Source organism: Trachemys scripta, chromosome 1, assembly GCF_013100865.1.
Source record: "Trachemys scripta elegans isolate TJP31775 chromosome 1, CAS_Tse_1.0, whole genome shotgun sequence".
Classification (NCBI taxonomy): Eukaryota; Metazoa; Chordata; order Testudines; family Emydidae; genus Trachemys; species Trachemys scripta.
The window spans coordinates 251,779,357-251,801,899 of record NC_048298.1 but is presented as its reverse complement, the minus strand read 5'-3'; the positions used below and the strand labels follow the sequence as shown (position 1 = coordinate 251,801,899).

At 43.0% G+C, this 22,543-nt stretch overlaps 1 protein-coding gene across 1 annotated transcript in view; it reads right to left on the bottom strand.

The window, feature by feature from the left end:
- The window catches only part of UGGT2 (UDP-glucose glycoprotein glucosyltransferase 2), a 272,650-nt gene that overhangs the window by 136,754 nt on the left and 113,353 nt on the right, over positions 1–22,543 (bottom strand). Inside the window, exons 15-17 of the mRNA XM_034758248.1 lie at positions 21,253–21,388; positions 9,673–9,804; positions 7,597–7,761 (exon numbers count right to left, since the gene is read on the bottom strand). Coding sequence (XP_034614139.1) covers positions 7,597–7,761; positions 9,673–9,804; positions 21,253–21,388 — 433 coding nt within the window. The remainder of the gene's footprint in view (positions 1–7,596; positions 7,762–9,672; positions 9,805–21,252; positions 21,389–22,543) is intronic.

Sequence of the window (22,543 nt, the reverse complement as noted above, 5' to 3'; positions counted from 1 at the left end):
CGTCCTGTATTATATAGGAGGTCTGATTAGATGATCACAATGGTCCTTCCTGGCCTTAGAATCTATGAACCTACACCATGCCAAGAGTCCAATACCATTGTAACATGTGAGGTAACTCAACAAAGCACCACCCTTACTCTACAGCTAATTTGCATGCAACAATTTCATTGGTTGTATGAGGGAGACTGCACAGATGGTGGATTACTTGGCCCAACTGCCACAGTTCTTCAAAACTACTCACACAACACAACTAGCATACAACAAATGAAGGTTATTTACTTGTAACCAGAGTATTTTGAGATAACATAGGAGACGGAAGTGTTGAGAGTCTCTGGGTTAGGCTAAAAGGGGTAAAAAACAAGGGAGATGTCATGCTAAGAGTCTACTACAGGCCACCTGAAGAGGTGGATGAGGCTTTTTTCAAGCAACTAACAAAATCATCCAAAGCCCAAGATTTGGTGATGATGGGGGACTTCAACTATCCGGATATATGTTGGGAAAATAACACAGCGGGGCACAGACTATCCAACAAATTCTTGGACTGCATTGGAGACAACTTTTTATTTCAGAAGGTTGAAAAAGCTACTGGGGGGAAGCTGTTCTAGACTTGATTTTAACAAATAGGGAGGAACTCATTGAGAATGTGAAAGTAGAAGGCAGCCTGGGTGAAAGTGATCATGAAATCATAGAGTTTGCAATTCTAAGGAAGGGTAGAAGGGAGAACAGCAAAATAGAGACAATGGATTTCAGGAAGGCAGATTTTGGGAAGCTCAGAGAGCTGATAGGTAAGGTCCCATGGGAATCAAGACTGAGGGGAAAAACAACTGAGGAGAGTTGGCAGTTTTTCAAAGGGACACTAGTAAGGGCCCAAAAGCAAGCTATTCTGCTGGTTAGGAAAGATAGAAAATGTGGCAAAAGACCACATTGGCTTAACCACGAGATCTTGCACGATCTAAAAAATAAAAAGGAGTCATATAAAAAATGGAAACTAGGACAGATTACAAAGGATGAATATAGGCAAACAACACAGGAATGCAGGGGCAAGATTAGAAAGGCAAAGGCACAAAATGAGCTCCAACTAGCTACGGGAATAAAAGGAAACAAGAAGACTTTTTATCAATACATTAAAGCAAGAGGAAGACCAAAGACAGGGTAGGCCCACTGCTTAGTGAAGAGGGAGAAACAGTAACAGGAAACTTGGAAATGGCAGAGATGCTTAATGACTTCTTTGTTTCGGTCTTCACCGAGAAGTCTGAAGGAATGCCTAACATAGTGAATACTAATGGGAAGGGGGTAGGTTTAGCGGATAAAATAAAAAAAGAACAAGTTAAAAATCACTTAGAAAAGTTAGATGCCTGCAAGTCACCAGGGCCTGATGAAATGCATCCTAGAATACTCAAGGAGCTAATAGAGGAGGTATCTGAGCCTCTAGCTATTATCTTTGGAAAATCATGGGAGACGGGAGAGATTCCAGAAGACTGGAAAAGGGCAAATATAATGCCCATCTATAAAAAGGGAAATAAAAACAACCCAGGAAACTACAGACCAGTTAGTTTAACTTCTGTGCCAGGGAAGATAATGGAGCAAGTAATTAAGGAAATCATCTGCAAACACTTGGAAGCTGGTAAGGTGATAGGGAACAGCCAGCATGGATTTGTGAAGAACAAATCATGTCAAACCAATCTGATAGCTTTCTTTGATAGGATAACGAGCCTTGTGGATAAGGGTGAAGCGGTGGATGTGGTATACCTAGACTTTAGTAAGGCATTTGATATGGTCTCGCATGATATTCTTATCGATAAACTAGGCAAATACAAATTAGATGGGGCTACTATAAGGTGGGTGCATAACTGGCTGGATAACCGTACTCAGAGAGTTGTTATTAATGGTTCCCAATCCTGCTGGAAAGGCGTAACGAGTGGGGTACCGCAGGGGTCTGTTTTGGGACCGGCTCTGTTCAATATCTTCATCAACGACTTAGATATTGGCATAGAAAGTACGCTTATTAAGTTTGCGGATGATACCAAACTGGGAGGGATTGCAACTGCTTTGGAGGACAGGGTCATAATTCAAAATGATCTGGACAAATTGGAGAAATGGTCTGAGTTAAACGGGATGAAGTTTAACAAAGACAAATGCAAAGTGCTCCACTTAGGAAGGAAAAATCAATTTCACACATACAGAATGGGAAAAGACTATCTAGGAAGGAGTACGGCAGAAAGGGATCTAGGGGTTATAGTGGACCACAAGCTAAATATGAGTCAACAGTGTGATGCTGTTGCAAAAAAAGCAAACATGATTCTGGGATGTATTAACAGGTGTGTTGTGAGCAAGACACGAGAAGTCATTCTTCCGCTCTACTCTGCTCTGGTTAGGCCTCAGCTGGAGTATTGTGTCCAGTTCTGGGCGCCGCATTTTAAAAAAGATGTGGAGAAATTGGAAAGGGTCCAAAGAAGAGCAACAAGAATGATTAAAGGTCTTGAGAACATGACCTATGAAGGAAGGCTGAAAGAATTGGGTTTGTTTAGTTTGGAAAAGAGAAGACTGAGTGGGGACATGATAGCAGTTTTCAAATATCTAAAAGGGTGTCATAAGGAGGAGGGAGAGAACTTGTTCACCTTAGCCTCTAAGGATAGAACCAGAAACAATGGGTTTAAACTGCAGCAAGGGAGGTCTAGGTTGGACATTAGGAAAAAGTTCCTAACTGTCAGGGTGGTTAAACACTGGAACAAATTGCCTAGGGAGGTTGTGGAATCTCCGTCTCTGGAGATATTTAAGAGTAGGTTAGATAAATGTCTATCAGGGATGGTCTAGACAGTATTTGGTCCTGCCATGCGGGCAGGGGACTGGACTCGATGACCTCTCGAGGTCCCTTCCAGTCCTATAATCTATGAATCTATGACTCTGCATATTCACTCTTATAGGTACTGCACTGCCTGGTGGTGCCTAATGGTAGAACCTTCTCCAAGTCATGCCTGCTGGAGCCCATGTGTGCTCCCTCATATCCCTATCTTCTCCAAATGTTCTGAGGATGAGGCCATATAGCATGGTGCTGTGCCCTCTACTGCCTCAACCCAGAAGACCATAATAGAACTCTGAAAAACAGGAGAAGCTGGGTGGGAAGTGTGAACATGCAGAATCATCTTGAAAAACTCGTTACCAGTAACCAGCCTTCATTTCCTCTTCACGTGGCTCTGCGTATTCCCACTTATGGATAGTTTAACAACCAGTGCTGGGAGATGGAAACACAATCCTAATTAAATAATGATTGAAGCACTGCTCTGCCACATTTGGCATCTGCTCTAGCAACTAGATCCACTGCATAACGTTTAGTTAATGTGAGCACTAACTTCCAAGTAGCAGCCTTGCAAACTTCCCTAATAGGAACATGTTTAAGACAAGAAAAAGATGCTGGTACAGCCCTAGTAGAATGAGACCATACAACCAGCAGCTCAGGAGTTTCAGCTTACTCATTACACTTCACGATGCATTGTTTAACCCCAGGGGTGGGGAATCTACGGTCCATGGGCCAGATCCTCACAGCTCCTGAAGGTAAGTTCAATGTGGCTATCAAATGATCCACAAGATCAGGGAACTGCAAAGCATCCTCAGAAGGGGAGGATGCTGAAGCCACACTCACATGCTTATCATGCAACTCTAGGTATGTGCGCGCCCCGCACACAACTGCCAGAACATTTTCCCTCGGTGGTATTCATAAGGGTGGCTCAAGCACCCTCTACTGCCATGTACCACTAGCACTAATATAAAGCGCCCAGCTGACCCTGTGCCCCCTCAGTTCCTTCTTTCCGGAAACTCCGATGTAGAGGGGTAGGAGGGCGGGTCATGGAATGGACATATGCAATACATCTCGAAGAACAACAATTATGACAGATTAGTAACCGTTTTCTTTGAGTGGTTGCACATGTGCATTCCACTCTTGGTGACACCCAAGCAGTGATGTAGGCAGAGGGATCAGATTCACATATACACAGACTGTACACAACTCAACCAAATTTGGCATTATTCCTAGAGTAACGGGTGATGACATAGTGGGAGGAGAAAATGTGCACTGATGACCAGGTTGCTGCTTTACAAATGTCCTGGATAAAGATCTGTGCTAAGAATGCCACTAAGGATGTTTGTAATCTTGTGGAATGAGCAGTCAGGTACTTGGCGGCGAAATACCTGCCTGATTCATAACAAGTGTGGATACACAGTTATCCAGAATGAAATTCTGTGTGAAAAGATTGGAGTCCTCTTATTTTGTCCGCTACAGCCATAAACAGTTAGGTGGACTTCCCTTTCTATGTAGAATGCTAGAGCCCATCTAACATCCAATGAGTGTGGTCATTGTTCATTCTTATTTACATAAGGCTCTGGGTAAAAGACAAGTAGGTAAATTGCTTGATTTCTATGAAATTGGTAAACTACTTTTGGGAGGAAACTTAGGTGAGGATGTAAATACACCTTATATTTAAAGAAGACTGGGTATAGTGGCTCTGATGTGAAGGCACATAGTTCATAAACTCTTCTGGCAGTCATGATGGCAATTAAGAATACCACCTTCCAGGAAAGAAATAGGAAGGAGCACATTGCTAAAGATTCACATGGTGGACTCATAAGTTTTGACAAGACCAAGTTCACGTCCCCTGGGGGAACAGGCTTCCTTACTTGAGGGTACAACTTTTCTAGGACTTTGAGGAATCTGACTGTGATGTCATTTGAAAAAACAGAATGGTTAACCAGCCGAGGATGGAAAGCTGATATTGCTGTCAGATGGACCTTGATAGAAGAAATTGCTAAACCTTTCAGTTTCAGGTGCAACAAAGAGTCAAGTATATTTTGGATGGATGAATGCATCAGCGAGACTACAGTTTGGGAAGCCCAGACTGAGAACCGCTTCCATTTTTACAGGTAGGCGGGTCGTAGGGAAAACAGCAGGGCATGTACCGCATCGCTTCGAGCACATCTTTTTCTTTTGCAGTTCTGCCATAACACATGGAACCAACCTTACAAATGTATACACTATCCATACCAAAAACTATTCTCTGCTACAAATTATACTAAGAACAAACAACTGTAGTTATAAAGTTAACAAGGCAATAAACATGGAGAAAACCCTGGGTCCAAAGGACTGGAGTGGTTCACTTCCGGAAGGAATTAAGTTGCTAGTCAGAGCAGAGCCCCTGCTCTCAGGAACATTTAAAGGCATCTAGGGAAAGACTAGTAGTAGGCACACGTGTGGTCCGGCAAGCACTGCTTGGAGAAGGTTCTACTGTTAGGCACCACCAGGCAGCACAGTACTCATAAGTGGGAATATGCAGAGTCACTAAAAGAAGAATCCCAAACACATACACAGCCCCTCATGTCCCTTATTTGACACCCACAGAACCCTCCCAGCACAAAACAATTCCAACACAACAACACTACCAGCACACACAAAACAACCCCCAGCACATATAGTCCCTCGGGGAAGCACATACCCCTCATTTGCCACTTGCACAAATAAACACAATTCTCCCAGTCTAATCCCCTAGACACAAATCAACAACTGCCCCCACAACATATATCCAGCACACACAGTAACCCCACTTGGAAGCCTAGAATATCTGTGGAGTCAGCATGAAGTGATGGAAACAGCTATAAGCATGGCTGAGAACTCTTTATGTTTAGAGTATCACCAGATTGAATAATCACTAGGATATTCACAATGTGTTACCATCCAATTTTTAAACTGTCAGCCATTTTTGACTTTTATAAATACATGGTTTATAAATTACACTCATATGACAGCACAGGCTGAATGAATGAATTTGTATGAATTTATGTTTCTGTTTAGTTTAGAGCTTTTATATATTGAATGCTAAGATAATGTAAGCAGAGTCAGGATAAGCTGTACCCTGACATCTGGTGGTGAATTATGGCGAGGGTGGAAAAGAACTTCAGGGGCTGATCTTGTTTGCATAGGCACACCCACCCGCCTAGCCTGGGACAACAACTGAAAGTGGTTACTTTGGCTGGTGTGGGATCCCCAGTTTCTCTGTTATTGGGGCAGGAAGAATAAAGTGTTGTTACCCTGATTCTATGAATCAAGGCCAGTGGAACTGTTGTATGACAGAGGGACTCACCAGTAACTACGTAGCACTCACTAGACAAGGGGCATGGGTTACAAAACCCAGTGAATTGAGAGAGGTTGGGGACAGGTATGTGTACCTGATGGTATGGGCCCCTTTTGAGGACCTGGAACACCAATTGCACTACCCCCTCTCACCACCGTTGAATAGCAGAGCAAAGTTTGCTTCCATTAGGAGTCTAGCTAGAAGTTGCTGAACTGAATTCACGTTGGGCCAATGGTGCACCAGCACTGGGGCTCCCCTACTACAAGCTGAAATCACTAAGAGCTGAAATCGCTAAAATTGCTGAGCTGAGATCACTGAGTGCTGTGTTAACCAGTGGGGGAACCTGAAGATATATTGCTAAGTAGCTGGCAGAGTTGAGCAGTGTGGGACGGTTGGAGCGTCCCACGGAACAGCGAGCGGAGCGGAGCCATTTGCAAGGGCAGCTGGAGCAGTTCATGGGACAGCTGGTGGAGTGGAGCGGCTGGCAGAGCTGAGCAGTTTGTGGGACGGTTGGAGCGGCCCACGGAACGGGGAGCAGAGCAGTTTGTGGGGACGGCTGGAGGAGCGTGGCGTGGCTGGTAAAGTGGAGCCATTCGAGGTAAAGGCTGCAGCAGAACTCCACGGAGAGGTGGGGCAGTCGGCCTCGGACTGCGTAAGGTGCCCCTTAACATCCCGTGTGCCCCGCCCCATTTCCGCCCAGGCTGGGAGGGGTAAAACTCTGCAGATAAACTTTTGAACTCTGGGACGGCACTGACCAGGGACAGAGACTTTGGGGTTGTTGGACTTTGGGGTGACTGGACTTAAGTACCTGAGGGGAAAAGGACACTGCCAAACTTACTTGGAGGTGGGTCTTTTGCTCACGGTTTGTGTTACGAATCCTGTTTGTGGTGTTTCCCCAACATAATGCCGCATTGTTTCCCTCCTTTATTAAAAGGCTTTTGGCTACACTCAGACTCCGTGCTTGCGAGAGGGGAAGTAAGTATTGCCTCCTAGAGGCGCCCGGGGTGAGGGGGGGGGAGTGTGGTATGTAATTGTCCCAGGTCACTGGGTGGGGGCTCGAGCCAGTTTTGCATTGCGTTATTGAAACAGAACCCCTAGATACTGAACCCGGCACTTGTTGCTGCCAACTCATAGGGGCAGAAGGGTTACAATAAGGACTGCTTAAACAGAAAAGACATATATAAATAACACACACACGAGATTTTAACATCTGAGGTCCAAATTTTCTTATGAATATAATTTGTCTTCACTTCTTGGCTGAAAACATCTCAAAGGTTAATATGTACTTACTCAAACCTTAGAGCTTCAATAATCAACATGCATTAAGTTTCAAATTCATGAATGCAAATTAATGATGTCATTTCAGCTTTCATAAAAATAATTTCAAACTACCTCATTATAAAAAATATAGGTTGTAACTGTAATAATCTACTGACAAGTATTTCACCTTACATTCTTTCATAAATGCTAAGCATACCATGAAAACTGCCCTTTGGAAGAACCCCATGGCATCAGTGATCCTCTGGAGAATAACTGTGTCTAACTCTGCAGCAGCCATCTCTTCACCATTAAATGGCACACCATTGAACAGAGCTTGAGGCAATGGACCCAGGCCGGTCTTTTTATAAAAGGTTGCTCCTGCCTATTCAAATCAGAAACATCACAGAGTTAAACAGAATGTGGCTGACTGTAGTAAGAAAAAAACTAATATCAAGAGACAATGAACACTAATGTCCAAGCACTCTGTGCTGTGGCCTACTTTTATGAGTTATAAAGAGTAAATTGAATTCACAATTCTGTTACGATTTTTCAGAAAGCAGCTTGGAAAAATTAATCAATTAAATAGTACATGAAGCACACATTTATCAAAAAGGAGGGGAAAAACTCCTGTAAATTCATATAAAGACTTTTTTAAACCTTTGTTTTTATGCCACTCTGTGGCAGGCTTGCTAAGAGCTATTATTTATCATGCACTATTTAAAGAATATTAATCAAATAAAGCAGAGAATTTTACAGATCAGACATGGTTGAAGATATAAGGTTGAAAATAATGCTTGTATGGACTTCTGCAGAAAATTACCTACATTATTATAATAGAAAAAAATATTCCTTTCCATTACTATGCATAAAATTCAGTGCTCTATTTCCTGTTTCCTTTAACTCTGCCACTCTGAACTTCACCAACAGGGAAGTACGGTGACTTTCCTCTACACACAGTGGTTGACCTTTATTTAATGGTATATTGGTATATTTTAAACACAGATCTTTGATTACAAATTACAGAATACTTTTTTTAAAGAAACATCTATTGATAATAGAAGAAGCAGCTACTCATAACAGAAAGTATAAGTTTCAAGATAGACATATTTGCTCCAATTGTCAGAGCAAGTATTTGCTTGGAAAAATGTTTCACATCTGAAAATTACAAGAATCCAAATTAACAGAAAAAGCAACACCGTTTCACTTTATGCCAACAATGAGGCTCTCTATAAAAGAACTCTACTCCAATTTACCAATAATCCTACAAACAAGAAGACCAATTCAGTAAGATTTCAGTATAGAAAAATCAATATATGAAAAAATAAAATAGGCTTAAATTTGATAGGACACGTCCTACCCCTCATACCTCAGTAAGAACGCCCACCTCCATTGTATGTGACCTGGTGCTTAAATTAGCTACAGAATGGTTGCAACTTTATACTTCAAATGATAAATCCTTGCTACATCAAACTAAAATTGTGAGAATCAATTGTAAAAATGTTAATTTTTTTATCTGAAAGATTTGCCCTTAGTCTCTCACTGAACATTCATATCAGCAAGAGGGCATGCATCTCCAAAGTCTTCTAGATAATCTTGAAACTCAAGACTTGCATTCTAGTCTGGGGACTGCACAGACAATTCCCTATAGAAGGGAATTTACCAGTTTTCATTTACCAGTCAACTGTATGTGCATTTCAGCTTACCTCATCTGTAATCCTTAGAATTTATGATGTCATGATTGGAAGCAAAATGTTCACAGTACATTGTCACTTTCTACAGAACATGAACTTCATTTCACCTCAGAATCAGATGAGGGCTTGAAAAAGTTCCCTGGCAATCTCCCTGATTGGTCAGCATTACATGCACATACAAATGAATAATGTACGTTTGTGCCTTCGCTACCTCTCCAGTCTCTGACACTAGGAATCTTGTGATTCTGAGTGAGAATGGCCATACCCACCAGGCAGATTCTTTCCCAGGAAGATATGATTTGCCCAGAAGATAGAATTTCTTCCTTAGCCAGGCTGCTTGGGTAACCTACCACCTACAGCAAATGATACACATCTAATAAGCTTATCACTAGGTACCTTCCATAGTAGCAGATGTGTACAGTAGATAGGAATCAGCATTAAATATTATTCTTGAGGACAATAATCCAATGGACCCTTCCAACACTGCAATAGTCTGGAAAAAAATCCAACCCCACTGCATTTAAGTGTTTTAACTCTTAGAAACCATTAAATGCAAAACTAAGCTCTGTGCAGAGTACTATTTCTTGCAACTCTTCTCTTACCTTCCTTTTCTCATCATATTCAGAGTCAACACCCAGTATACTCTGAATGTCAGCATGAGGGAACTCACTTCTAAGAACATTCCTCACATGGTTCACAGTGAAAATGTCTCCATCTTTCATTTTATGGTACATCTGTGAAAATTATAAAACAGATAAAAACCAAAGCAATTTTACCCTACATATTAATATTACTTTATCATTTATCAAAACCATATACATTGTTTTTAGGTAGAACATAGGATTTGCCATCAGATCACTGATCTAATTAGTTTATTATCCTATCTTTGGCAGTGGTTAATATCTTATATTGCAGAGGAAAGTACATCCAATACTCTGGGTCAGCTAGCAATAGTTTTAGTGTTCCTTTCTACTCCCTGTTCAGTCTTAGCATGAACTTTAGAAACAAAAGACATCAACTAGAAGAGATGCTCCCCCACCCCTGACTCTTGAGCTCTGTCCCCCACCATGACAAGCAACCTTGTCATATAGTCCCACTTATACATTTGTCCAGCTCGCTCTTAAAACTAATTAAGCCTCTTACTGGGAGGCTGTTCCAGAACCTCACTCCTCCAATGGTTAAACACCTTCTAATTTCCAGCCTCCATGTGTTCATAGCTACTTTATACTCATTTGTTCTTGTGCAAATATTGTCCTTTAGTTTAAATAGCTCTTCACCCTCCCTCATGTTTATTCCCCTAGTGTATTTAGAGAAAGCAAGCATAACCCAACAAGTCCATAGCATACAGGAGAATGTGCTCCATGGAGTCTGGCCCGAGGAGATTCATCCCCACTCCGGAATCCCCCGAGGACAATGGCCTTTTCGCCATTTCTAAAAGCTTACTAATTGAAAGTGCACAGGCATAGCCTGCTCCCTCACGGCCTTCGGTCACATAAAAAAAAATATGGGCCCCAGCTACAAAAATCCAACCAGGCCTTTGGGAAGGCTGCCTCTGGGACTGGGTAGTCCACTGCAACGTATGGGAGGTGGGTCCCCCAAATGACAGCTAAGCAGTATGTGCTGACTGCATCCCCAGACTATCAGCACATATAAATTACAAAAGGCAACACCTGGCAACTCTGGCCTACAAACCCCCCTCAAATGGTGTGTAAAGAGAGGGCAGTGCCAGGCAGCTTTTATAAGGTGGGTCAACATCTATTAAAAAGGGGGGGCATTGAAATATGCCCCCACTGCAACACATCTGTTTACCAATACCTCGGTGTGTGTTTGGAAAACCACCGACCCCAAGGTGCCTCTTAATTTGCTGTTAAGGTCACAAACACAAAATTTTTTGGTGCATTGGCCCGCCGTTCTGCAACAAACTGTTAATGTTTCTAACTATGTTGTGTTTAATTTTTCATAAATAACACCCAATGTGTTTCTTCCGTTAGCACACACCCAAAACCAGCTTTCAGTATTCCAGACAAATGTTTCCTCCTTCACGGTATTACAACACATGTTTAACCAGCAGAAAGCTGCGTTTGTCACCGCAATTCGAGTGGGGCATCTATGCCAACGGGGGGGATGTATTATGCTATGTAATTAATAAAGCCAAAGTCATTACTGGCTACTGTATGCAATTGTTGCTGTACTAATAATTTTATATATACTATTTTGCTGTTTATGTAAAAGGCCAATAGTAACCCTCACCACCAAACCAGAGGGAAAATGAAAACCTAAGTGGTGACCCCTCCCAACAAAATGTTGATTTGGGTCGGGGGGGGGGATGTCACAATCCAATGGCCCCCTTCCCTTAGGGACTCCCCTGGGAAGGCAGATCAGCAATGTATATTGTTAACGCTGTTCCAAGCATCGCAAAGCATTTTGGGGAGAGTCAAAGGTGTGTGAGTGGAAAGTGGAAGTTTCCTTATAGAGTCTGAGAGGCCGAGGGGGGGGGGAGGGGGAAGAAGAAGAACGGGTTAACTCAACACTGTAGCTAGCAAGCTCAGTCTGAAGATAAGAAGCTGACTCCCGCCCAAGGCCAGTTGCTACCTGCCAAGACAGAAGGGGGAAGTCCAACCCACCCACCCACCCCCGACCAGCTATGAGAAGAGAATGAAACACAGAGTTGTAGAGATAACAACGAGAACAGTGAGCGCAACAACAGAGGCCAACAGAAGGGAAAACAGTCTCTGGAGCCGGGATGTTTTGGGAAACAGGGAAGGCCACAGCAAGCCTGTTTGGACTGACACAAAAAGCACCAGGAACATAGGGCCCTGGATGAAAACGCCCCCAAAAGAACCCAGGACTTATAACCCTCCCAAAAGCTGAAGCAAGGGTGGAACACAGTGCACAGAGCCCTTACCTTCTCCCTCGCCCCAACCCCCGGCCCTGAGCCCCCTCCCACACACCCAAACTCCTGCTGCTGTTGCTGGCGGGGGGAGGGAGGATGGTGGCCCGAGATTGCCCCAGCAGCGGCTGGCGTGGCTGGCGCACGGGATGCCTGAGCTGCTTAAGTGGCCCCGGGCCAGCCGCACCAGCCACTGCAGAAGTCACAGAGGTCCTGGAAATTCACAGAATCCATGACTTCTGTGACCTCCATGACCAACTCGCAGCCTTAATTATATCCAATTTTCTATTTACCTCTATAAACTCAATAATTCTTTCCTTCACAATTTATTCCAAAGTTTTGCCTATTACCGAATTTAGATGTACAGATCTGTAATTGTCCACATCACCTTTTTTTAGCCTTTCTTAAATGGAGGTACAATGTTAGCTATTCTCTAGTCATACAATGTTATCTCTGAACAGATAGATTTCTTAAAGTCCTAGCTACTAGACTAATAATCTCAGTATTCTGTTCTTTCAGTATTCTGGGATGAAAATTATCCAGTCCGCCTGATGTCATTTCTACTTCTATACACCCATTTCCAGCCGCCATCCTGCCTTCATGCCCAGGTTCAATATTATAATATTTAATGAAAACCAAAGCAAAGATTTCATTTAGTTTTTGGGACATATCTAGATTATTTATAATCTCCTCCCTCTCCATGGTACACAGCAGCCAAATCTTATCCTTTCTTATTCTCTTTTTATTTATATAACTAAAAAAACCCCAGCCTTATTATTTCATTTCATTTAGCAAATCTCACTTAATTTCTTCCTTTTCTAAACTCCATGAGGTAGCTTTCTTTGCTAGTAAATCCCTTCTTCTATTCCCTAAGAGCTCTCTATTTACTCCTAGTAATCTTTTTGAGATGTATCAGAAGGGTAGCCGTGTTAGTCTGAATCTGTAAAAAGCAACAGAGGGTCCTGTGGCACCTTTGAGACTAACAGAAGTATTGGGAGCATAAGCTTTCGTGGGTAAGAACCTCACTTCTTCAGATGCAAGTAATGGAAATCTCCAGAGGCAGGTATAAATCAGTGTGGAGATAACGAGGTTAGTTCAATCAGGGAGGGTGAGGTGCTCTGCTAGCAGTTGAGGTGTGAACACCAAGGGAGGAGAAACTGCTTCTGTAGTTGGATAGCCATTCACAGTCTTTGTTTCATCCTGATCTGATGGTGTCAAATTTGCAAATGAACTGGAGCTCAGCAGTTTCTCTTTGGAGTCTGGTCCTGAAGTTTTTTTGCTGTAAGATGGCTACCTTTACATCTGCTATTGTGTGTGGCCAGGGAGGCTGAAGTGTTCTCCTACAGGTTTTTGTATATTGCCATTCCTGATATCTGACTTGTGTCCATTTATCCTCTTGCGTAGTGACTGTCCAGTTTGGCCAATGTACATAGCAGAGGGGCATTGCTGGCATATGATGGCATATATAACATTGGTGGACGTGCAGGTGAATGAGCCGGTGATGTTGTAGCTGATCTGGTTAGATCCTGTGACAACCTCGTTATCTCCACACTGATTTATACCTGCCTCTGGAGATTTCCATTACTTGCATCTGAAGAAGTGAGGTTCTTACCCACGAAAGCTTATGCTCCCAATACTTCTGTTAGTCTCAAAGGTGCCACAGGACCCTCTGTTGCTTTTTGAGATGGTTATTCATACAGCTAGGTCTGGAGCCTTTCCCTATGCAATTTTCCCTCTTGCTTGGAATGTAAATTGCAGATAGTGTCTATATAGCTGATTCAAAGAAATTCCAAGTCTCGTCTACATTTACATACTTGAGCTCTTCAATCCATCCGACTTCTTTAACTAATTCTCTTCATTTCCCAAAGTCTGCTCTTTTGAACAGGGCCGGCTCCAGGCACCAGCCCACCAAGCTTGTGCTTGGGGCGGCACCTGGAGGGGGGCGGCGTGGCGCTCCGGCCCCCAGGGAGAGCAGGGCCACGGCCGGGCTCGCCGCCCTCCCCCCTGCACTCTGGCCGCCGGGGGGAGAGCAGAGTCCCCGCCGGGGCTCACCGCCCTCCTCCCAGGGCTCCGGCCGCCCTCCTCCCCGGGCCCTCCCGCGGGGGGGGGAGGGAGGGAGGGAAGGGGGGGGAGGGCAGCCGGCGGCTTTTTTGCCTGGGGCGGCAAAAAAGCCAGAGCCGGCCCTGCTTTTGAAAGCAAAAACCATAGCACTCTACCTGGTTTTGACTATCCTTTTATTTAATTTAAACTGAATCAGCTCGGGATCATTTGATCCAAGGTTAATTCCCATGACTGGCTCTTCTATGATGTCCTCGCTACTTACAAAACTAAATCTCAAATTCCATCACTTCTCCCATTATGACACAATTCCCAGTAGTATTTCTCTCTCTAATAATATTAAGTAAAGAGATCTCTATCCATATCTGAGTCTGGCCCCAAGAGTCTATGGCAGACCCCTATCTCTTTTATAATCCTTCCCAAAAGTAATTTTGACTCAAACAGATTCTGTTTCATCCCTGCCATCACTCCTTATTTCTTTACAGTTTATCCCAGAATTAATGTACAACACTGTCCCTCCATCTTTATTTCTCTCTCTCCTAAACAGCATATACTCTTTCATACAGCTAGTGAACAGGAGCAGCTAACAAGGGAGTTTGGCGAGGGAGTTTACAGGGGGAGTGCGAGCGGGGGCTAGATACACCTAATATTCTTTGCACTTAAAGGTCAAAACACCGCTTGATAAAAATAAAGCACCAACAAGGGAAAAAGCTTCGGGAGTAAAAAGAGAATGCAGGCAGAAGTCCAGCAACAGAGTGGGAGCTACCCAGTTTCTTGCACCCAATGCAGCATGTATGATTACCTGCCCTATAGGCTGGTGGCGTATGCATGCATTCAGTCCAAGGAGCTCCTGGCCCTCAGAGACCATGTACGGACTTTGGAGACCAGGATGGCTGAGTTGGAGGAGCTAAGGGAGACAGAGAGGTACATAGATGAGACTTTTTGGGACACATTGGAACAGTCCCACCCCGGGTCTGACAATCTCTGTGCTGTTGAGGAGGATGAAAGCCTCAGGGAAGGAGAACATCCAACTGGAGCAGAGGGAAACAATCTCATAGTTGGGACCGTCCTCCTAGATGATGATGTAATATCCTCTTGCACTGAGGATACTTCTCCGGGGGAGAGAACGCCTGTTATTATGAAGAGACCGGTACTTGTAATGAATGATTCGATCATTAGAAACATAGATGCCTGGGTTTTCGATGATCGGGAGAACTGCATGGTGACTTGCCTGACTGGTGTGAAGGTTGCATCTAGATAGGCTTATGTGTAGTGCTGGGGAGGAGCCGGTGGTTGTGGTACATGTAGGTACCAACGACATGGAGAAGGATAGGAGAGAGGTCCTGGAGGACAAATTTAGGCTGCTAGGGAAGAGATTGAAGTCCAGAACCTCCATTTTAGCATTCTCTGAAATGCTTCCAGTTCCACGCGTAGGGCCAGTTAGACAGGCAGAACTGCAGGGTCTCAATGCATGGATGAGACAATGGTGTAAGGAGGAGGGGTTTAGATTTAATAGGAATTGGGGAAGCTTTTGGGAGGGGGGAGCCTATACAGGAAGGATGGGCTCCACCTAAACCAAAACGGAACCAGATTGCTGGTGCTTAAAATTAAAAAGGTTGTAGAACAGTTTTTAAACTAAGGGCTGGGGGAAAGCGGACAGGTGCGGAGAAGCTTGTGGTTCGGACATCCCTTAGGAGAGGATCTATAAATGGAGATTCCCCATGTCCTAATAAGGAGAAGAGGATGGAAAATGATAAAATACAGGGAGGATCTGATGAGAAACAGTCAAATGAAAAAACGTCCCATTCAATTATGTCATGCAATAGGGGACGGCCAAAAAATGAAAAGTTTTAGAAATCCTTATATACCAATGCTAGAAGTCTAAATAATAAATTGGATGAACTAGAGTGCCTAGTCTTAAATGAGGATATTGATATAATAGGCATCACAGAAACCTGGTGGAATGAGGATAATCAATGGGACACAGTAATACCAGGGTACAAAATATATCGGAAGGACAGAACAGTGCTGGTGGGGGAGTGGCAATATATGTGAAAGAAGGCGTAGAATCAAATGAAGCAAAAATATGAAATGAACTAAATTGTACCATAGAATCTCTATGGATAGTAATTCCATGCTTGAAAAATAAGAATATAGCAGTAGGGCTATATTACAGACCACCTGACCAGGATGGTGTTAGTGACTCTGAAATGCTCAGGGAGATTAGAGAGGCTATTAAAATAAAAAAACTCAATAATAATAATGGGGGATTTCAACTATCCCCATACTGACTGGGTACATGAGATAAAGTTGATGAGAAATGATGAGATAAAGTTTCTTGACACCTTAAATGACTGCTTCTTGGAGCAGCTAGGCCTGGAACCCACAAGAGGAGAGGCAATTCTTGATTTAGTCTTAAGTGGAAGTGGAGCACAGGATCAGGTCCAAGAGGTGACTATAGCTGGACCGCTTGGTAATAGTGACCATAATATAATTAAATTTAACATCCCTGTGGCGAGGAAAACACCACAGTGGCCCAACACTGTAGCATTTAATTTCAGAAAGGGGAACTACACAAAAATGAGGAGGTTAGTGAAACAGAAATTAAAAGGTACAGTACCAAAAGTAAAATCCCTGCAAGCTGTGTGGAAACTTTTTAAAGACACCATAATAGAGACTCAACTTAAATGTATACCCCAATTTAAAAAACATAGTAAGAGAACCAAAAAGAGCCACCGTGGTTAAACAACAAAGTAAAAAGCAGTCAGAGGCAAAAAGGCATCCTTTAAAAAGTGGAAGATAAATCCTAATGATGAAAATAGAAAAGAGCATAAACTCTGGCAAATGAAGTGTAAAAATATAATTAGAAAGACCAAAAAAGAATTTGAAGAACAGCTAGCCAAAGACTCCGAAAGGAATAGAATTTTTTTTTTTAAATACATCAAAAGCAGAAAGCCTGCTAAACAACCGGTGGGGCCACTGGATGATCAAGATGCTAAAGGAGCACTCAAAGACGATAAGACCATTGTGGAGAAACTAAATGAATTCTTTGCGTCGGTCTTCACTGTTGAGGATGTGAGGGAGATTCCCAAACCTGAGCCATTCTTTTTGGGTGACAGATCTGAGGAACTGTCCCAAATTGAGGTGTCATTAGAGAAGGTTTTGGAACAATGTTGATAAATGCGAAGTAATGCACATTGGAAAACATAATCCTAACTATACACATACAATGATGGGGTCTAAATTAGCTGTTACCACTCAAGAAAGGTATCTTGGAATCATTGTGGATAGTTCTCTGAAATCATGTGCAATGGCAGTCAAAAAAGCAAACAGAATGTTGGGAATCATCAAGAAAAGGATATATAATAAGACAGAAAATATCATATTGCCTCTATATAAATCCATGGTATGCCCACACCTTGAACACTACATGCAGATGTGGTCGCCCCATCTCAAAAAACATATATTGGAATTGGAAAAGGTTCAGAAAAGGGCAACAAAAATGATTAGGGGTATAGAACGGCTTCCATATGAGGAGAGATTAATAAGACTGGGACTTTTCAGCTTGGAAAAGAGGCGACTAAGGGGGGATATGATAGAGGTCTATAAAATCGTGAGTGGTATAGAGAAAGTAAATAAGTAAGTATTACTTACTCCTGCTCATAATACAAGAACAAGGGACCACCAAATGAAATTAAGAGGTAGCAGGTTTAAAACAAACAGAAGAAAGTATTTTTTCATGCAACACACTGTCAACCTCTGGAACTCCTTACCAGAGGGTGTTGTGAAGGCCAATACTATAACGGGGTTCAAAAGGGAGCTAGATAGATACATGGAAGATAGGTCCATCAATGGCTATTAGCTAGGATGGGCAGGAATGATGTCCCTAGCCTGTCTGCCAGAAGCTGGGATTGGGTGACAGGGCATGGATCACTTGATGATAACCTGTCTGTTCATTCCCTTTGGGGTACTTGCTATTGGCCACTATCAGAGGACAGGATACTGGGCTTGATGGACCTTTGGTCTGACCCAATATGGCCGTTCTTATGTTCTTATGTATTCCAGCCATGAGTGCTATTCTACAATATTTCTGTAATCTCCATAATATCTGGTTTGACCTCCTGCACCAGTAATTCCAGTTCCTTCATTTTACCGCTGAACCTTCTTGCATTCATGTACAAGCATCTCAGTTCTTTGCCTCAGACCACACCTAGTTTTTAGCTGGATTAGGTATAGTCCTTTTACTAACTGTAACACCTACCTGACTACTACTCCAATCAATATTTGTAATTTCTTTTTCCTTGGTATCTCTTATCTTACAGTGTTTCTTTATCCCCTATTATATCTCCATTTAGCTGATTTTCCTCCTTCTGTGTACTGAAGACAGGTGTGGATATTTCACAAGTCTCTCCCCATCTTCTCCCCTCATCTACTTCTTATCAATTGTGCAAAACTGGATGCTAGAAGATTAATACCCTAGATCAGGGGTCAGCAACCTCTGGCACGCCGCTCACCAGGGTAAGCACCCTGGCGGGCCGGGCCGGTTTGTTTACCTGCTGCGTCTGCAGGTTCGGCTGATCGTGGCTCCCACTGGCCACGGTTCGCCGCTCCAGGCCAATGGGGGGGGAAGGGCAGGAAGACATGGCCAGCACATCCCTCAGCCCGCGCAGCTTCCCGCAGCCCCCATTGGCCTGGAGCGGCGAACCACGGCCAGTGGGAGCCGCGAATCAGCCGAACCTGAGGATACGGCAGGTAAACAAACTGGCTTGGCCCGCCAGAGTGCTTACCCCGGCAAGCTGCGTGCCAGAGGCTGCCGACCCCTGACCCAGATATTCAAGTGGAGTCCACCAGTCCGGAAGAGTCTTCTTTCTGTAAGGCCCCCCAATGGTCAATCTTCCCAAAAGCTTCCTCATGGCACCAATTTTTGAGCCATCGGTTGATCTCATTATCTTGTTACACCTTTGCCCTTCTTCTGTCTAGTATTCCACTGAAGATCACCCGAGCTTCTGCTTCCTTTAAGCATCTTACTAAGCTAGTGTAGTTGTCCTTCATCCATTCCATTTGTCCTGACATGCAGCACAGTCAGTGGATTTTTCCCCACTCCCACCAGGATCCTTTTCAACCTCACATCCATATCATATTTGCTTGTGCCTGGAATACAACATACTCTTTTATTCTCTGGATCTGGTCTGATGACAGGCCTGTCAATTCTTCTTAGCATGGAGTCCCCAATCCCACAGATCTGTCTCTTCGTGGTACTGGTATGGATCTGTCTTATGTCCTCTCTCACAGTCCCCTGTACATCATCCTCAGTTTAACTTGGGCTCTAGTTCCTTGGTATCTTGACTGTCTCTTCTCTTATGCAGGGACTAGCTTCCTTTCTTTTTTTCCTCATCACCTAATCATCTGTCTGTTTCTCCTCCTCATTCCCCAATGTAGAAAACCTGTTACTCAATTCTGTTTAATCTTCACTAGCCGTTCTCTTCCTCTGCTTTGCCACATTTTTTCCACGGATCACACTCCTCTTTTGGCAGCCTGCTCTCCAGGTTTTAGTTCATCAGATGTCCACAACTCTTGAGTTATTTGTACCACCTCCTAAATTCTCTCCTCCATTATACTTTAAAATTCCCATCTGAATTCCATCATTATCTCCAGCTGTATCTTACTCTTAGAGCTCATGGCAGAGAAGATCCATCCATTTCATGCATGAGTAGATTCCATCAGATACAGACTCCCAGATGATGAACATCCTACAGCTTCTGCACCCAACCCTTTTCTTTCTCTCCTCTCCTTCCTGGGTTACGTCTAGTGTTGCCTCAGTAACTCCTACTCCTAGAGAAAAAGAAGGGGGAAGATACCTCCCCCAAACTACCACCTACTAACTCACAGAGCAACTGCTGTTAGCTGCTTGACTGTTCACTATTGACTGGCCTTTAAACCTAGCTAAAAACTAGGTCAGCATTGCTTCTTTGTTATGGGATATCAGCAAGCACTGAATCAAATCACACACCTGGAACAATCACTCAAAACTCAAGACTGCACCTCCAGAACACAAAATCAACAGTCTCTTCTCAGGCCACACTCCTAGAGAAACTCCACAATTGGCTGCTAGATGTTTATCTCTATGACCTCCTGTGGCTGTGAACACATCAAGTTTATAAGATGCATAAAGTAACGTTTCCTTTTGTTGGTTCTACTTTTATTACTCTTTAATTATATCTAGTGTTTCTTTCTTTTCATATTACGGAACAAAACAGAGAGAAGAATTTCTCAGTTTTCACTATGCTCTTCATAAACTCTGGATATTTTGTGATCTGGTCACAGAAAAGAGTCTTGCAATGACTAACCTTGCATATACGCTATACTCTCCCTAACCTTTATGGACTCCTATTTCTCTCTTACAGTGGTCTTCCATTTTCTCCTCTCTGGTCCACTTCTTTCTTTCTTTCTCTTTCTTTCTACCTATCTAAGGAATTTTTAATGCCTCCATCACCTTAAGTTTCTGTGCCCCTACTCCTAAAGAAGAAATGATACAGGACAGTAAGAAAAAAACCCCCATACATTATACAGTAACTCCCCACTTAACATCCTCCCGCTTAACATTGTTTCAAAGTTACTTCGTTGCTCCAATAGGGAACATGCTCTTTTAAAGTTGTGCAATGCTCCCTTATAACGTCATTTGGCTGACTTTACAAAGGAGCATTGCACAAGTTCCTCTTCTCTGCCTCCTCCCCCTCCCTCTCTGCGCTTCCCCAGCCTCCAAACAGCAGTTTGGCGGTGCTTAGGACTTTCTGGGAGGGAGGAAGGGAAGGAGCGAGTGAGCGGGGAAGCTACCCCCTGCCATTGGCAGGGCCACCTGGAACGCAGGGGCATTAGGGACTGCAGGGCCGTGGGCTAAGGGGGTCCCGGGGCCCTGGTCTGCAGCTCTAAAGCCCCTTTCGGAATGCGGCCCTGCAAGCACGGGCCAGAGAACTCAGGAGGAGCAGGGGCAGCCACATGGCCAGCGGCCGGAGAGAAGCGTCGCTTTCCCCTTCAAAGCCGGCTGGAGAGAAGCGGCGCTTGAGGAGCAGGAAAATGTTTTCAGTAAGATATCCTGCAGCAACCTAACATCCACTTTTAGAACAATTGTTTCCAACTAAAGGCAGTCACAAGGAGGAGAAATTCTGAATTTATAGGAAAGCAAATAGTTTTAAAAAGTATTATGCATTATTTTTATCTATTTACTGGCACTAACATTTATCATGGAGATAAAAGCTTGAGAAGTATCAGATTCTTCTGCAATGTAGTTAAAAGCTCTCAAAAGAGCTACTCCAGCATCCTCATTCCCGTCGATTTCTTCATTAGTATTTAAGATGAAAACAAATCCAATTCTGTAGAGGGAAAAAATCCTCTGTAAATATTCATTATCTGTCTTTTTAAATCTTACTGAAAACAGACTGAAGATATTGCAATTTCTCGTGATTGTTCAGATACAAACAATGTGATTTTCTACAAATATCCTACAAACTAATATCTGCAATATTCAGTAGCATAAAACATACTTGGATAAATTAGGACTGTTTGTCCTGTTTCCTCCAAGTTTACAGAGAGTGGGCTAAAAGTAAGAGGAAAAAAAACTTTTGAAGTGATAATCAAGATAGCCCAGTACAGACAGTTTGATAAGAAGTGAGAGAATACTTTTTCTTACTTAATTGGCCTCTCAGAGTTGGTAAGACAACTCCCACCTGTTTATGCTCTCTGTATGTGTGTATATATAGCTCCTCAATATTTATTCCACTCTATATGCATCCGAAGAAGTGGGCTGTAGTCCACGAAAGCTTATGCTCTAATAAATTTGTTAGTCTCTAAGGTGCCATAAATAAGTCTGTAAGCAGATGTAACCTATGCTCCACTACAGTGGAATGGCAAGGAATGGCAAACAGAAGGGGAGTGTAATTTCTTTTTCACCGTCTTGTTGGTTACTTTTCTCGCTACAACCATGCCCTTCCCAACAGTCTCAGTATGTAAGTTATACCCATTTACACTGATATGTAACTAGTGTTTACATCATCTCTGAATCTGGTCCTTTATCTTAAACATTAAGATTTAGAGAAAGAAGGTGAGTGAGCTAATCTTTTATTGAACTAATTTCTGTTGATGAAAGAGAAAGCTTGTCACTGTCACCAATAGATGTTGGCCCAATAAAAAAAATATACCTCTGTCACATTACACTCCATATTCTTCATAGAAATATTGTTATGATATGAATATGGCATAACTAAGATGTTTTATGCAAGATGGGTCTTGTGAGATATCATTGGAAAGGTTAGGATTTTTGAATGTGATTATCCAATTTGTATTCATGTATCACTTCTGTATCTAAAGTTAGGACTATTGACTATGTAACAATTACAATTGTGTGTGTACTTGGGAAACACCCACCAGATAGGTTTCAGAGTAACAGCCGTGTTAGTCTGTATCCGCAAAAAGAAGAACAGGAGTACTTGTGGCACCTTAGAGACTAACAAATTTATTAGAGCATAAGC